At 36.5% G+C, this 15,942-nt stretch overlaps 1 protein-coding gene across 3 annotated transcripts in view; it reads right to left on the bottom strand.

Annotated features, from left to right (window-relative positions):
* The window catches only part of ATR (ATR serine/threonine kinase), a 142,251-nt gene that overhangs the window by 15,425 nt on the left and 110,884 nt on the right, over positions 1–15,942 (bottom strand). For all 3 annotated transcript variants that reach the window (XM_055295155.2, XM_055295156.2, XM_063610664.1), the window contains 5 exons: positions 5,061–5,158; positions 4,327–4,559; positions 2,929–3,063; positions 1,305–1,514; positions 79–222 (listed from right to left, as the gene is read on the bottom strand). In XM_055295155.2, coding sequence (XP_055151130.2) covers positions 79–222; positions 1,305–1,514; positions 2,929–3,063; positions 4,327–4,559; positions 5,061–5,158 — 820 coding nt within the window. The remainder of the gene's footprint in view (positions 1–78; positions 223–1,304; positions 1,515–2,928; positions 3,064–4,326; positions 4,560–5,060; positions 5,159–15,942) is intronic.

Raw genomic sequence — 15,942 nt, 5'->3', positions numbered from 1 at the left:
TAAAAGCAATCTGGTTTTATAACAGTCAAAAATTTTTTTAAAAAATAAATAAATAAAATAAAAGCAAACTCTCCAAACCTTATTAATCAAGGAATTGAATTCCATTAGTCTACAATCCTTTCTCAGGTCATCTTTTGGCTTACACATCATGATGTAGAACTTTCCATCTGACCCTTTTAAAGAAATCTTCTTTGGTTTCTGAAGAGAAGCAAGAATTTCCACCTAAGAGATGATGAGTTATATATGAATTAGGGCCAAAAATTTCTGTGTAAATGTCTATATATTATAAACCTTGAGTTATGTAAAAAAAAAAAAAACAGAATATTACAAGCTATATTATGTAGTGAATTTGTATTTTAAAAATTTCTTATTTTAATTATCTATGACCTATGAAAAGAATGACTGTCTATGAACAGAAACATTTTCACCCATTAAAAATAGCTATGACATAAAAAGATTAATTCATCGCCAATACAAGTACTTACATATTCAAATTTAGACAGCCTCCTTCAAAGCAGTCAAAATGTTTAAAAGATTTTTGAAACATCTTTTCAGGATCTTTCTGCAGAGCCTGAGACTCTGTTTTTCAATGCTTTATCAATTAAAAGTAATTTGATTTTTAAAAAAACAAACTCCTCCAAAATTAAGTATACCTAATGAAGTGAGTGAATAAAATGAATGATACTGCTTAAATTAAAAACAATGCATAGACTGGGTACAGTGGCTCACATTTGTTATACTAACACTTGGGAAGGCTGAGCAGGAGAATGGCTTGAGCCTAGGAGTTCGAGACTAGCCTGGTCAACATGACGAAACTCCGTATCTACAAAAAATTTAAAAAATTAGCTGGGCATGGTGATATGCACCTGTAGTCCCAGCTACTCAGGAGGCTGAGTGAGCAAATTGCTTGAGCCTAAGAGGCAGAGGTTGCAGTGAGCTGAGATTGCACCACTGTATTCCAACCCGGGCAACAGAATGAGACCCTGTTTCCAAAAAAAAAAAAAAAAAAAAAAAAACAATCAAACTGTGAAAAAATAAAGATTATACTCATACTAAAACAATAGGAGCATTTGAAAAATCAAAACATTAGGGTGAATGTGAATCATGAATCAGAACGTTTTTTAATCACTGAATTTTTTTTGCCATCAGTACAAATGAGTTTAGTTTTACTCTTCTGTATTTCCAATTATTTTTTTCTTCACAAATAAGATTCATGTAGATTCTGTGAAATACACTTTTTATCTTAATTTGAAGTTTTTAACAACTAAATTTTAAAATCATAGTCATATAAAACTGAAGTTTACCATATCATCAAACCCTGCAATATAGGCCCAATGTCCAGGAAATGGCTCATGGCTAGCATGGTTAGCATGGGTACCCAGAATTGATGGAAGTGTAGGTATCATGACTGATTGCAGAGGAATGAGGATTTCACTAAATGTTGCTTCTTCTACCAGCTTTTTAAGCATTTTAAAATGAGTGCTCATGCTTAATGTGGAACTACTTCCATCAACCTGAAAAAATAAATAGTGCATTTTAATTTGTATTTACCTTAAATTCAACTATAACAAAAATTCCACTTTTACAATATTTTGATTACAAAGGTTCAGCAGTCTGTGGTTTTCTAAGTACTTCCTAATCATCCCATTTTAACCACTGTCATTTACCTCATTAATAATAGTACCTACATCATAGGATTGTTTAATGATTAAAGGAGAGAGTAGAGGCCTATAATCTATTATCAGATATTAGAAAATCCAAAGAGCTCTGTAAATTAAACTCTCGCTGAAGAAACAGTTATGTGTTTGATTATGGGATACTCCAACAGGTTACCCTCAGTGGAAATATCAAATATTAAATATGCACTAAAATCTTAAAAATCCTAAATTTCTAAGTGTAGCTTGCCACAAAGGTTTCAGATAAAGAACTGGAAACCTGTACATGTAAAGCACTTACAATAGTGTTAGTGTTTTAATAAATGTTGGCCACCATAACACTGTTTTAGATAATGTCAAGTGCATCAGAGATCAAATGGGATTAATGGAGATAATAAATGCAGATTACCCTTTTGAGATGTTTATTGATAAAGGAAAGGTGAGAAATAGTCTGTATCTTTTCATCTATAAACACTGATGGACTCTGAATATTTGTCAAGTGAAGTCTAGCTATGTACCTTATTAAAGAGCTTCTCTCTCCCTCCTTATAACCACCCCCACCTCCTACTTTTATCTTTCCTGTACATCCTTGGGGGTTTTTCTCTAATACTTTAGGTAGAATTATGGGGTTACTCCTGTAACCATGTTCCTACTTTAGTCACAAATCTACTGAAAAAAGTACTTATTACTCTAGATAACCATCTGCTTAGTTCCCTATAAGACTGTCACCTCAGGCATGAGAATAGATTTTATTCATCTTGTTTCCCTTAGCATAGTGCTTGTCCCCTCATAGGCACTGAAATGTATACTAAAAGAATGAAAAGCAAAACCCCAACCCTCTTCCCTATCATAAGTGTAGTTTAATAATGTATATGAATTTTGAAAGTTTAAAGATATGATATAATCATAGAGACTACCACAAGTAACTTAGAATATTTTACATACTTATATTTTTATGGCTTATTTCATATTCTCTACTAAAAATTGCTGAGAAACATGGATATCTACCCTCGGAAAATTCTTAATTTACATTAAGAAGAACTTTTAGAAATATTAGAGGGTATTTGGAAGTAAGATGTATTAGAAATATTAAAAACTGCTTTATTAAGATAAATCATACATAATTAAAATATATAATACATTTTGATATATGTGTACACCTATATGTTAGAATTTTAATTTAATTAATCAAATGAAAAAATCTGCTCAAATTATATAAATATATATATAATTACCCAACATCAGTTTATAAGCACTAAGATTATGATAGTACCGGTTTATTGCACAATTCTAGAAGCTTATCCGTTAGGCGAGTTGCATCTCCAACAAACTTCTCTAAGGATTTTTTCATATGAATGGCTTTATTGAGGATTTCCTTGCATCTGTTCACACGCATGGGATAAGACGACTGTCATAAAAAAGAGTTAAATGCTATTTTATACAGGATTTTTAAAAGATAAATTTTTTGCTTGACAAAAAACTTAAAAAGTATTCATGATGAGAGTTTATATGATACGAATTTCCTGAAAATTTATTTGGCAATGCTATCAAGAGCCATACAAATATTGCTACCCTGTAACTTTGTGAATTATAAGGTTATAGGGATCTGCCCTGAAGAAATAACTACAAATGAGAATAAACATAGACATATCTAGATGTGTTACAATGGCAAGAAAAATAGAAATAACCTTAGTGATTAACTAAACAGTTAAATAAGTTATTGAAGGCTATTTTTTAGAATTTTATATATTAAAATTATATCTTCAAATTATATTTAATAACATGGAAACAATAAAGTGAAAGATATGAAATTGTATGGCAACATAATTAAATTTAGTGTTAAAATATGCTAAAAATATACAAATAAAATGACATCAAAACATTAATGAATGGCCCAAGGTGTGAATTTTAATTTTTGTTTTATGTCTCTGTATTGTCTAAATTCTCTAAACATTTACTTATTACATATATTGACCAACATATGAATTCCCATTAATGATGCAATAACGGTTTTTTAGTATTAATAATTCAGGTACTGGTAGGGCACGATAGCTCATGCCTGTAATTCCTTCCAGCACTTTGGGAGGCCAAAGCAGAAAGATCACTCGAGCCCAAGAGTTTGAGCCCAGCCTGAGCAACACAGCAAGATCCCATCTCTACAAAAAGAATTTAAAAATTAACTATACATGGTGACACACCCCCATAATCCTAGTTACTGGGAAGCTGAGGCAAGAGGATCACTTGAACCCAGGACTTTGAGGCTGCACTGAGCTATGATCCCACCACTGCATTCCAGCCTGGGCAACAGAGAAAGATCCTGTTTCTTAAGGAAACAAAAAAAAAATTCAGGTAGTTTGGATTAAAATATTTGCGAAAACATAGGTAACCATTTTGCATCAAGCATTAACTGTTTACTAGACTTCATAAAGAAAACACATGCTGAATTATTTGATCTTAAACATACTAGTTACTTCATTTCATATGGTAAATATATCCAAATACTAAGATATAATGCTATAAATTTCTCTCTTTAAAAAAATATTTAAAATTACTAATCTAATATAGGGGAGAAGCCCTGGAACTTGTCTATCTACATATTAGTATTACATAATCAATTTCATATAAAATGGTAAAAGATCGTTTCATATAAAAAGGTAAAATTCCCTTTTACCTTTGACACAGCTGTCATCATCCACATTGCTTGTTGAGGATAGGCTAGAAATACTTTGGCTATTATTTCCATCAAGACAACAAAAACTTCATCATGAGAATGACAAATTCGAGAGATCAATTGTGAAAAAGCAGTCAAAAATTGATATGGAGCTAAATAGTTTGTATGCTCTGTGATAACCTTGTTTATTTTACCCAAATCATTCCTCATTTGTACACGATCGGAGCGGCCAGCTGGGGGAAGAAATAAGTTTAAAAAACAGTAAAGGAAAGAGAAAAATCAGTATATCAGTTCATTTCACAGAAGAAAAATTTTGTTTTAAAAATAGCTTTAAAGTATGTTATTCCCATGCCCAAGGCTAGATCACTTGCCAATTTGTGAAAAGATAGTTTGTCCAACTAGAAAAAATATTTAGTCAAAAACCTAAGGGACATTAATTTTCACTATCTATTTTAATTTTTAGGGTAAATTATTTGGCTAAAACTAACACATTTTAATATGTGTTAGGTTCATCAAGAAATAATCAGATTTGTATTTGTGGCCCTGAATTAAAACTACTTTAAAAGTCTATGATTTGTCTTTCCTTTTTAACATTTAGTATCTTACTCACACATAACATCTTAATTATCAAATTCATTCCAAGCTTTTAGGAAATTAGACTGTCCAGCCAAATCTGACTTTATACCAAAGTTATAATTCCTAGTCCTTTAAAATTTTTATGTGAAGAGTTATACCTTTTTCCCATTCATATGCCTTTGTACCATAATCAAGCCATAGAGTTAACATTCGTGGCATTGACTGATATATGAACTGATTTCCATATTGTAGAGATCTGCAATTATATAGACAAGAAACACTATTAGCATAGCTGTATTTTTTATATTATACAAATTAAAATTTAAAGATTCAAACTACCACATACCATCTTCACAAAAATTATGGTATTAATATTTCTTCCTGGAAGTTATTTTTGACTCCTCTGTCTCCTTTTTAGCTCACTTAGCTCTATATTCCCTGTACCAAAAACACGTACATACTGTATGTTTCCACTTACAGTATACAGAATTTGTACATTATACAAATTCTGCTCTAATCAAAGTCTATCAATACTTCTTTCAATTTTTCCTTAGGATCTCTATGCCTTCATTTGCATTCTTTGGCCATAAGCCTAGGTTAGGTCCAATCATCCCATTTCTGGGAAATTATAACTTGGTCACCCTAAATCCATATTTCTACCCTTCAATAAATTCCAGACTAACATTCCTGAAATTCTGGCTTTATCATGCTCTCCCCTTATTAAAAAAATAGGAATCAATACCCACATATTAAAACTATATAAATGATTCTGCCTGGGATTCAAATATTCAGAATCTTTTATCTCCATAATTTTCCAATCTTAGCATCTTGCCACTCACCAGTATACATCTTCCATCAGGTCTAGTTTCCGCACCATCCTACAAACCAACCACTCAACGCTGTTTCTGGTAAAATTCGTGAAAAGTTAAAGTTCTCTCCTTCTTGAATTTTTTGGGGGCCTGGACATCAGTTTATTTTCAAAAGAAATTTTATTGTGGTAAAACATACATAACATAAAATTTACCATCACAACCATTTTTAAGTGTACAGTACAGTGTTATATTAATATGGTTGTACATTCACATTGTTGCGTAATCATTACCACCATTCCCCCTCCAGAACTTTTTTCATCTTCCCAAACTGGAACCTCGTACCTATTAAACAGTAACTTCCTATCTCCTTCCCCACCCAGTCTCTGGCAACCACCATTGTACTTTCTGTCTTCCTGAATTTGACCATTGAAGGTACCTCATATAAGCGGAAACATACAGTATTTGTCCTTTTTGTGACTGGCTTATTTCACTTAGCATAATGTCCTCAAGGTTCATCCATGTTGTACCATATGTCAGAATTTCCTTCCTTTTTAAAGCAGAATAATATTCCATTGTGTCTACATCACATTTTGCTGATCAATTAATCTCCCAATGAACTCTTGCACTGCTTTCATGTTTTAGCTATTGTGAATAATGTTGCTATGAACATGAATGTACAGATATCTTTTTGAGAACCGTAGAGACAGTTTAATGACATAGAATTGCATTTACCATTCTACAACTATAAAAGAAGTGGGGACTTTCTTTTCCCCTTCTTATTTTGTCAAGATTAATTTAACCAGAAATTAGGAGAGCTAGCAGGTTTTTTTTGAAGGTGCACAACATGATGTTTTTGTTTTTAAACATTTCATTTATTTATTTAAATTGACAAATAAAAATTGTGTACATTTATTGTGCACGTTTTGAAACATGTATACATTGCGGAAGAGCTAAACCAAGCTAACTCACGCATGCTAATTATTTCACATATTTATTTTGTCGTGGAATAAAATCTATTCTCTCAGCAATTTTCAATACAAAACATTTGTTAACTATAGTGACCATGTTGTAGAGTAGATCTCTTTAACTAATTCCTTCTATTTAACTGAAGTTTTATGTCCTTTGACCAACATCTCCCCAATTCCTCACTACCCCAAACCTTGGTAATCACCATTCTACTCTCTAGTTCTATGAGTTCAACAGTTTTAGATTCTACATATAAGTAAGATAATTCAGTATTCATCTTTCTGTGCCAGGCTTACTTCACTTAGAATAATCTCCAGGTTCATCCATGTTCTCACGAATAACAGGATTCCTTCCTTTTTAAGGCTGAATAGTATTCCACTGTGTGTGTGTGTGTGTGTAAGTATACACACATATGCCACATTTTCTTTATTCATTCCCATGTTGATGGAATCAAACTAAGTATGATTCCATAGCTTGGCTGTTGTGAAGATGCAGCAATGAACATGGGAGTGCAGATATCTCTTCAACATATTGATTTAATTTCCTTTAGATACACACCCCATAGTGGGATTGCTAGATCATATGATATTTCTATTTTTAATTTTTAAGGAATCTCCATTCTGTTTTCCATAATGACTCTACTAATTTACCTTCCCACCAACAGTGTATAAGGGTTCCCTTTTCCCCATATCCTCTCCAATGCTTGTTATCTTTTGTCTTTTCTATGATAGCCATTCAAACAAGTATGAGGTGACATCTCATCGTGGTTTTAATTTGCATTTATCTGATGATTAACGATGTTGAACTTTTTTTATATACCACTGTTGCTCATTTTTAAGTCTTCTTTTGAACAATGTCTGCTCAGACCCTTTGCCCATTTTTTTTAATTGGGTAATTTGTTTCCTTTTTTCTATTTTTATTTTTATTTTTATTTTTTCAGACAGGATCTGGCTCTGTTGCCTGGGCTGGAGTGCAGTGATATGATCCTGGCTCACTGCAACCTCCAACTCTTAGTCTCAAGTGATGCCCCTGCCTCAGCCTCCTGAGCAGCTGGGACTGCAGGTGCATATCACCATGCGCGAATAATTTTTGTGTTTTTTTGTAGAGATAGGGGTTTCACCATGTTGCCCAGGCTGGTCTTGAACTCCTGGGCTCAAACGATCCATCTGCTCAGCCTCTCAAAGTGCTGGGATTACATGCATGAGCCACCATGCCTGCCCAGGTGATTTGTTTTCTTAATATTAAGTTGTTTGAGTTCCTTACCTATTTTGGCTATTAACCCCCTATCAGATGTGTGGTTTGCAAATACATTCTCCCATTCTATAGGTCTTTTCACTCTGTTGATTGTTTCCTTGGCTATCCAGAAGTCTTTTGGTTTGTATACTATTTGGTTTGTATACTATCATTTGTCTATATTTGCTTTTGTTGGCTGTGCTGTGCTTGTTGGTTCATATCCAAAAAAATTATTGCCCAAACCAATGCCATGAATCTTTTCTTCTATGTTTTCTTCTAGTATTTTACAGCTTCAGGTCTTACATTTAAGTTTTTAAGCCATTTTGAGTTGATTTTTGTATATGGTGTAAGGTAAGAGTGTAATTCCATTCTATTGCATGTGGACATCCAGTTGTCCCAACACCATTTATTGAAGAGACTGTCCTTTCCGCATTGTGGGTTCTTGGCACCTTTGTCAAAGATCACTTGAATGTAAATGTGTGGATTCATTTCTAGGGTCCCTGTTCCATTGGTCTATGTAGCCATTTTAATGCTAATGTCATACTGTTTTGATTATTATAGCTTTGTGGTATATTTTGAAGTCAGGTAGTGTGATGCCTTCAGCTTTATTCCCTTTTTTTTTTTTTTTTAGAGACATAGTCTCACTCTGTCACCCAGGCTGGAGTGCAATGGCACAATCTCGGCTCACTGTAACCTCTGCCTCCCGGATTCCAGCAATTCTCTTGCCTCAGCCTCATGAGTAGCTAGGATTACAGGCACATGCCACCATACCCAGCTAATTTTCTGTATTTTGGTAGAGATGGGGTTTCACCATGTTGCCCTGGGTGATCTTGAACTCCTGAGCGCAGGCAATCCACCCACCTCAGCCTCCCAAAGTGCTATGATTACAGGTGTGAGCCACCATGTCAGGCCAGCTTTGTTCTTGCTCAAGATTTCTTTGGTTATCTGAGGTCTTTTCTAGGTCCATACAAATCTTAGGATTCTTTTTTCTATTTCTGCAAAAAAAGTTATTGGATTTTTGGTTTTTTTTTGAGACTCCCAGTCTGGAGTGCAGAGGCATGATCTCAGTTCACTGTAACCTCCGCCTCCTGGGTTCAAGCAATTCTCCTGCCTCAGCCTCCCTAGTAGCTGGGATTACAGACGTGTGCCACCATGCCTGGCTAATTTTTGTATTTTTAGTAGAGACCGGGTTTCACTATGTTGGCCAGGCTGGTCTCAAACTCCTGACCTCAAGTGATCCACCCGGCTTAGCTTCCCAAAGTGCTGGGATTATGGGTGTCAGCCACTGTGCCCAGCCAGAATTTTTAAACAAAACAAAACAAAACAAAAAAAAAAAGGAAAGAAAGAAAAAGCTATTGGAATTTTGATAGAAACTACATTGAATCTGTAGATCACTTTGGGCAGTATGAACATTTTAATAATATTAATTCTTCCAATACATAAACAGGATATCTTTTCATTTGTTTATGTCTTCAATTTCTTTTCATCAATGTTTTATAATTTTCATTGTATAGGTCTTTTGACTTATATTTATTCTCAAGTATTTTATTTTATTTTTTGTAGCTACTGTAAATGAGATTGTCTTCTTAATTTATCTGCAAGTACTCTGTTGTTAGCGTATAGAAATGCTACTTACTTTTGTATGTTGCCTTTATATCCTGCAACTTTATTGAATTCATTTATTTGTTCTAATAGTTTTTTATTGGAGTCTTAGGGGTTCAGTATATAAAATCATGTTGTCTGCAAATAGAAAAAAATTGATGACTTCTTTTCCAATTTGGATGCTTTTATTTCTCTCTTTTCTCAAATTGCTATGGCTAGGATTCCTGGTATTCTATTGAATATAAGTGGCAAGAGTGGGCATCTTTGTCTTAATCTTAGAGGAAAAGCTTTGAACTTTTCACCACTGAGTATGATGTTATCTTTCGGGTTATCATACATGTCTTTACTGTGTTGAGGTACATTCCTTCTACATATAATTTTTTGAAAAAAAATTTTTTTTTTAAAAAGTCTCTTTTATTTTAAAAACAAAGGAATAAAAAAACACAATTGGGAATCTAGATAGACTAGATTAATGGATGTTCATTCTATTATTATGCTTTATAACATATACATATCATGTTTTTATATATATTTTTTAAATTATACTTTAAGTTCTAGAGTACATGTGCACAATGTGCAGGTTTTCCCATATGTATACATGTGCCATGTTGGTGTGCTGCACCCATTAACTCGTCATTTAATATTAGGTATATCTCCTAATGCTATCCCTCCCCCAGCCCCTTACCCCACAACAGGCCCCAGTGTGTGATGTTCCCCTTCCTGTGTCCAAGTGTTCTCATTTTTCAATTCCCACCTATGACTGAGAACATGCGGTGTTTGGTTTTTTGTCCTCGTGATAGTTTGCTGAGAATTATGGTTTCCAGCTTCATCCATGTCCCTACAAAGGACATGAACTCATCCTTTTTTATGGCTGCATAGTATTCCATGGGGGGTATATGTGCCACGTTTTCTTAATCCAGTCAATGATTGTTGGACATTTGGGTTGGTTCCAAGTCTTTGCTATTGTGAATAGTGTTGCAATAAACATATGTGTGCATGTGTCTTTATAGCAGCATGATTTATAGTCCTTTGGGTATATACCCAGTAATGGAATGGCTGGGTCAAATGGCATTTCTACTTCTAGATCCCTGAGGAATCGCCACACTGACTTCCACAATGGTTGAACTAGTTTACAGTCCCACCAACAGTGTAAAAATGTTCCTATTTCTCCACATCCTCTCCAGCACCTATTGTTTCCTGACTTTTTAATGATCGTCATTCTAACTGGTGTGAGATGGTATCTCATTGTGGTTTTGATTTGTACTTCTCTGATGGCCAGTGATGATGAGCATTTTTTCATGTGTCTGTTGGCTGCATAAATGTCTTCTTTTGAGAAGTGTCTGTTCATATCCTTCGCCCACTTTTTGATGGGGTTGGTTTTTTCTTGTAAATTTGAGTACATTGTAGATACTGGATATTAGCCCTTTGTCAGATGAGTAGATTGCAAAAATTTTCTCCCATTCTGTAGGTTGCCTGCTCACTCTGATGGTAGTTTCTTTTGCTGTGCAGAAGCTCTTTAGTTTAATTATACCCCATTCGTCAATTTTGGCTTCTGTTGCCATTGCTTTTGGTGTTTTAGACATGAAGTCCTTGCCCATGCCTATGTCCTGAATGGTATTGCCTAGGTTTTCTTCTAGGGTTTTTATGGTTTTAGGTCTAATATCTCAGACTTGAATCCATCTTGAATTAATTTTTGTAAAGGTGTAAGGAAGGGATCCAGTTTCAGCTTTCCACATATGGCTAGCCAGTTTTCCCAGCACCATTTGTTAAATAGGGAATCCTTTCCCCATTTCTCGTTTTTGCCAGGGTTGTCAAAGATCAGATAGTTGTAGACGTGTGGCATTATTTCTAAGGGCTCTGTTCTGTTCCATGGGTCTATATCTCTGTTTTGATACCAGTACCATGCTGTTTTGGTTACTGTAGCCTTGTAGTATAGTTTGAAGTCAGGTAATGTGATGCCTCCAGCTTTGTTCTTTTGGCTTAGGATTGACTTGGCAATGCGGGCTCTTGTTTGGTTCCATATGAACTTTAAAGTAGTTTTTTCCAATTCTGTGAAGAAAGTCATTGGTAGCTTGATGGGGATGGCACTGAATCTATAAATTCCCTTGGGCAGTATGGCCATTTTCACAATATTGATTCTTCCTATCCATGAGCATGGAATGTTCTTCCATTTCTTTGTGTCCTCTTTTATTTCCTCGAGCAATGGTTTGTAATTCTCCTTGAAGAGGTCCTTCACATGCCTTGTAAGTTGGATTCCTAGGCATTTTATTCTCTTTGAAGGAATTGTGAGTGGGAGTTCACTGATGATTTGGCTGTTTGTCTGTTATTGGTGTATAAGAATGCTTGTGATTTTTGCACATTGATTTTGTATCCTGAGACTTTGCTGAAGTTGCTTATCAGCTTAAGGAGATTGTGGGCTGAGACAGTGGGGTTTTCTAGATATACAATCATGTCATCTATAAACAGGGACAATTTGACTTCCTCTTTTCCTAATTGAAGACCCTTTCTTTCTTTCTCCTGCTGGATTGCCCTGGCCAGAACTTCCAACACTATGTTGAATAGGAGCGGTGAGAGAGGGCATCCCTGTCTTCTGCCAGTTTTCAAAGGGAATGCTTCCAGTTTTTGCCCATTCAGTATGATATTGGCTGTGGGTCTGTCATAAATAGCTCTTACTATTTTTAGATACGTCCCATCAATACCTAATTTATTGAGAGTTTTTAGCATGAAGGGTTGTTGAATTTTGTCAAAGGCCTTTTCTGCATCTACTGACATAATCATGTGGTTTTTGTCTTTGGTTCTGTTTATATGCTGGATTACGTTTATTGATTTACATATGTTGAACCAGCCTTGCATCCCAGGGATGAAGCCCACTTGATCATGGTGGATAAGCTTTTTGATGTGCTGCTGGATTCGGTTTGCCAGTATTTTATTGAGGATTTTTGCATCAATGTTCATCAAGGATATTGGTCTAAAACTCTCTTTTTGTTGTGACTCTGCCAGGCTTTGGTATCAGGATGATGCTGGCCTCATAAAATGAGTTAGGGAGGATTCCCTCTTTTTCTATTGATTGGAATAGTTTCAGAAGGAATGGTACCAGTTCCTCCTTGTACCTCTGGTAGAATTCAGCTGTGAATCCGTCTGGTCCTGGACTTTTTTTGGTTGGTAAGCTATTAATTATTGCCTCAATTTCAGAGCCTGTTATTGGTCCATTAAGAGATTCAACTTCTTCCTGGTTTAGTCTTGGGAGGGTGTATGTGTCCAAGAATTTATCCATTTCTTCTAGATTTTCTAGTTTATTTGCATAGAGGTGTTTATAGTATTCTCTTATGGTAGTTTGTATTTCTGTGGGATCGGTGGTGATATCCCCTTTATCATTTTTTATTGCGTCTATTTTATTCTTCTCTCTTTTCGTCTTTATTAGTCTTGCTAGTGGTCTATCAATTTTGTCAATCTTTTCCAAAAACCAGCTCCTGGATTCATTGATTTTGTGAAGGGTTTTTTGTATCTCTATCTCCCTCAGTTCTGCTCTGATCTTAACTATTTCTTGCCTTCTGCCAGCTTTTGAATGTGTTTGCTCTTGCTTCTCTAGTTCTTTTAATTGTGATGTCAGGGTGTCAATTTTAGATCTTTCCTGCTTTCTCTTGTGGGCATTTAATGCTATAAATTTCCCTCTACACACTGCTTTAAATGTGTCCCAGAGATTCTGGTATGTTGTGTCTTTGTTCTTGTTGGTTTCAAAGAACATCTTTATTTCTGTCTTCATTTCGTTATGTACCCAGTAGTCATTCAGGAGCAGGTTGTTCAGTTTCCATGTAGTTGAGCGGTTTTGAGTGAGTTTCTTAATCCTGAGTTCTAGTTTGATTGCCCTGTGGTCTGAGAGACAGTTTGTTATACTTTCTGTTCTTTTACATTTGCTGAGGAGTGCTTTACTTCCAACTATGTGGTCAATTTTGGAATAGGTGCGATGTGGTGCTGAGAAGAATGTATATTCTGTTGATTTGGGGTGGAGAGTTCTGTACATGTCTATTAGGTCTGCTTGGGGCAGAGCTGAATTCAGTTCCTGGATATTCTTGTTAACCTTCTGTCTCGTTGATCTGTCTAATGTTGACAGTGGGGTGTTAAAGTCTCCCATTATTGTTGTGTGGGAGTCTAAGTCTCTTTGTGGGTCTCTTGGACTTGCTTTATCAATCTGGGTACCCCTGTATTGGGTGCAGATATATTTAGGATAGTTAGCTCTTCTTGTTGAATTGATCCCTTTACCATTACGTAATGGCCTTCTTTGTCTCTTTTGATCTTTGTTGGTTTAAAGTCTGTTTTGTCAGAGACTAGGATTGCAACCTCTGCCTTTTTTTGTTTTCCATTTGCTTGGTAGATCTTCCTCTATCCCTTTATTTTGAGCCTATGTGTATCTCTCCACGTGAGATGGGTTTCCTGAATACAGCACACTGATGGGTCTTGACTCTTTATCCAATTTGCGAGTGTGTGTCTTTTAATTGGAGCATGTAGCCCATTTACATTTAAGGTTAATATTGTTATGTGTGAACTTGATCCTGTCAGTTGATGTTAGCTGGTTATTTTGCTCGTTAGTTGATGCAGTTTCTTCCTAGCCTCGATGGTCTTTACAATTTGGCATGTTTTTGCAGTGGCTGGTACCGGTTGTTCCTTTCCATGTTTAGTGCTTCCTTCAGGAGCTCTTGTAGGGCAGGCCGGGTGGTGACAAAATCTCTCAGCATTTGCTTGTCTGTAAAGGATTTTATTTCTCCTTCACTTTTGAAGCTTAGTTTGGCTGGATATGAAATTCTGGGTTGAAAATTCTTTTCTTTAAGAATGTTGAATATTGGCCCCCACTCTCTTCTGGCTTGTAGAGTTTCTGCCAAGAGATCAGCTGTTAGTCTGATGGGCTTCCCTTTGTGGGTAACCCTACCTTTCTCTCTGGCTGCCCTTAACATTTTTTCTTTCATTTCAACTTTGGTGAATCTAACAATTATGTGTCTTGGAGTTGCTCTTCTCGAGGAGTATCTTTGTGGCGTTCTCTGTATTTCCTGAATTTGAATGTTGGCCTGCCTTGCTAGGTTGGGGAAGTTCTCCTGGATAACATCCTGCAGAGTGTTTTCCAACTTGGTTCCATTCTCCCCGTCACTTTCAGGTACACCAGTCAGACGTAGATTTGGTCTTTTCACATAGTCCCATAGTTCTTGGAGGCTTTGTTCGTTTCTTTTTATTCTTTTTTCTCTAAACTTCTCTTCTCTCTTCATTTCATTCATTTGATCTTCCATCACTGATACCCTTTCTTCCCGTTGATCGAATCAGCAACTGAGGCTTGTGCATTCGTCACGTAGTTCTTGTGCCGTGGTTTTCAGCTCCATCAGGTCCTTTAAGGACTTCTCTGCATTGGTTATTCTAGTTAGCCATTCGTCTAATCTTTTTTCAAGGTTTTTAACTTCTTTGCCATGGGTTCGAACTTCCTCCTTTAGCTCAGAGAAGTTTGATCATCTGAAGCCTTCTTCTCTCAACTCGTCAAAGTCATTCTCCATCCAGCTTTGCTCCGTTGCTGTTGAGGAGCTGCGTTCCTTTGGAGGAAGAGAGGCCCTCTGATTTTTAGAATTTTCAGCTTTTCTGTTCTGTTTTTTCCCTATCTTTGTGGTTTCATCTGCCTTTGGTCTTTGATGATAGTGACGTACAGATGGGGTTTTGGTGTGGACGCCCTTTCTGTTTGTTAGTTTTCCTTTCAACAGTCTGGACCCTCAGCTACAGGTCTGTTGGAGTTTGCTGGAGGTCCATTCCAGACCCTGTTTACCTGGGTATCAGCAGCGGAGGCTGCAGAACAGCAAATATTGCTGAACAGCAAATGTTGCTGTCTGACCGTTCCTCTGGAGGTTTCATCTCTGAGGGGTACCCAGCTGTGTGAGGTGTCAGTCTGCCCCTACTGGGGAGTGCCTTCCAGTTAGGCTACTCAGGGGTCAGGGACCCACTTGAGGAGGCAGTCTGTCAGTTCTCAGATCTCAAACTCCATGCTGGGAGAACCACTACTCTCTTCAAAGCTGTCAGACAGGGACACTTAAGTCTGCAGAGGTTTCTCTTGCCTTTTGTTCGGCTATGCCCAGCCCCCAGAGGTGGAGTCTACAGAGTCAGGCAGGCCTCCTTGAGCTGCAGTGGGCTCCACCCAGATCGAGCTTCTCAGCCGCTTTGTTTACCTACTCAAGCCTTAGCAATGGTGGGCGCCCCTCCCCCAGCCTTGCTGCCGCCTTGCAGTTCGATCTCAGACTGCTGTGCTAGCAGTGAGAGGGCTCCGTGGGCGTGGGACCTTCGGAACCAGGCACAGGATATAATCTCCTGGTGTGCTGTTTGCTAAGACCGTTGGAAAAGCGCAGTACTGGGATGGGAGTGACCTGATTTTCCAGGTGCCGTCTGTCACAGCTGTGCTTGT

Source organism: Symphalangus syndactylus, chromosome 10, assembly GCF_028878055.3.
Source record: "Symphalangus syndactylus isolate Jambi chromosome 10, NHGRI_mSymSyn1-v2.1_pri, whole genome shotgun sequence".
In the NCBI taxonomy this organism is placed as follows: domain Eukaryota; kingdom Metazoa; phylum Chordata; class Mammalia; order Primates; family Hylobatidae; genus Symphalangus; species Symphalangus syndactylus.
Note: the sequence above shows the minus strand (reverse complement) of the source record. Positions and strands in the feature narration are given on the sequence as shown.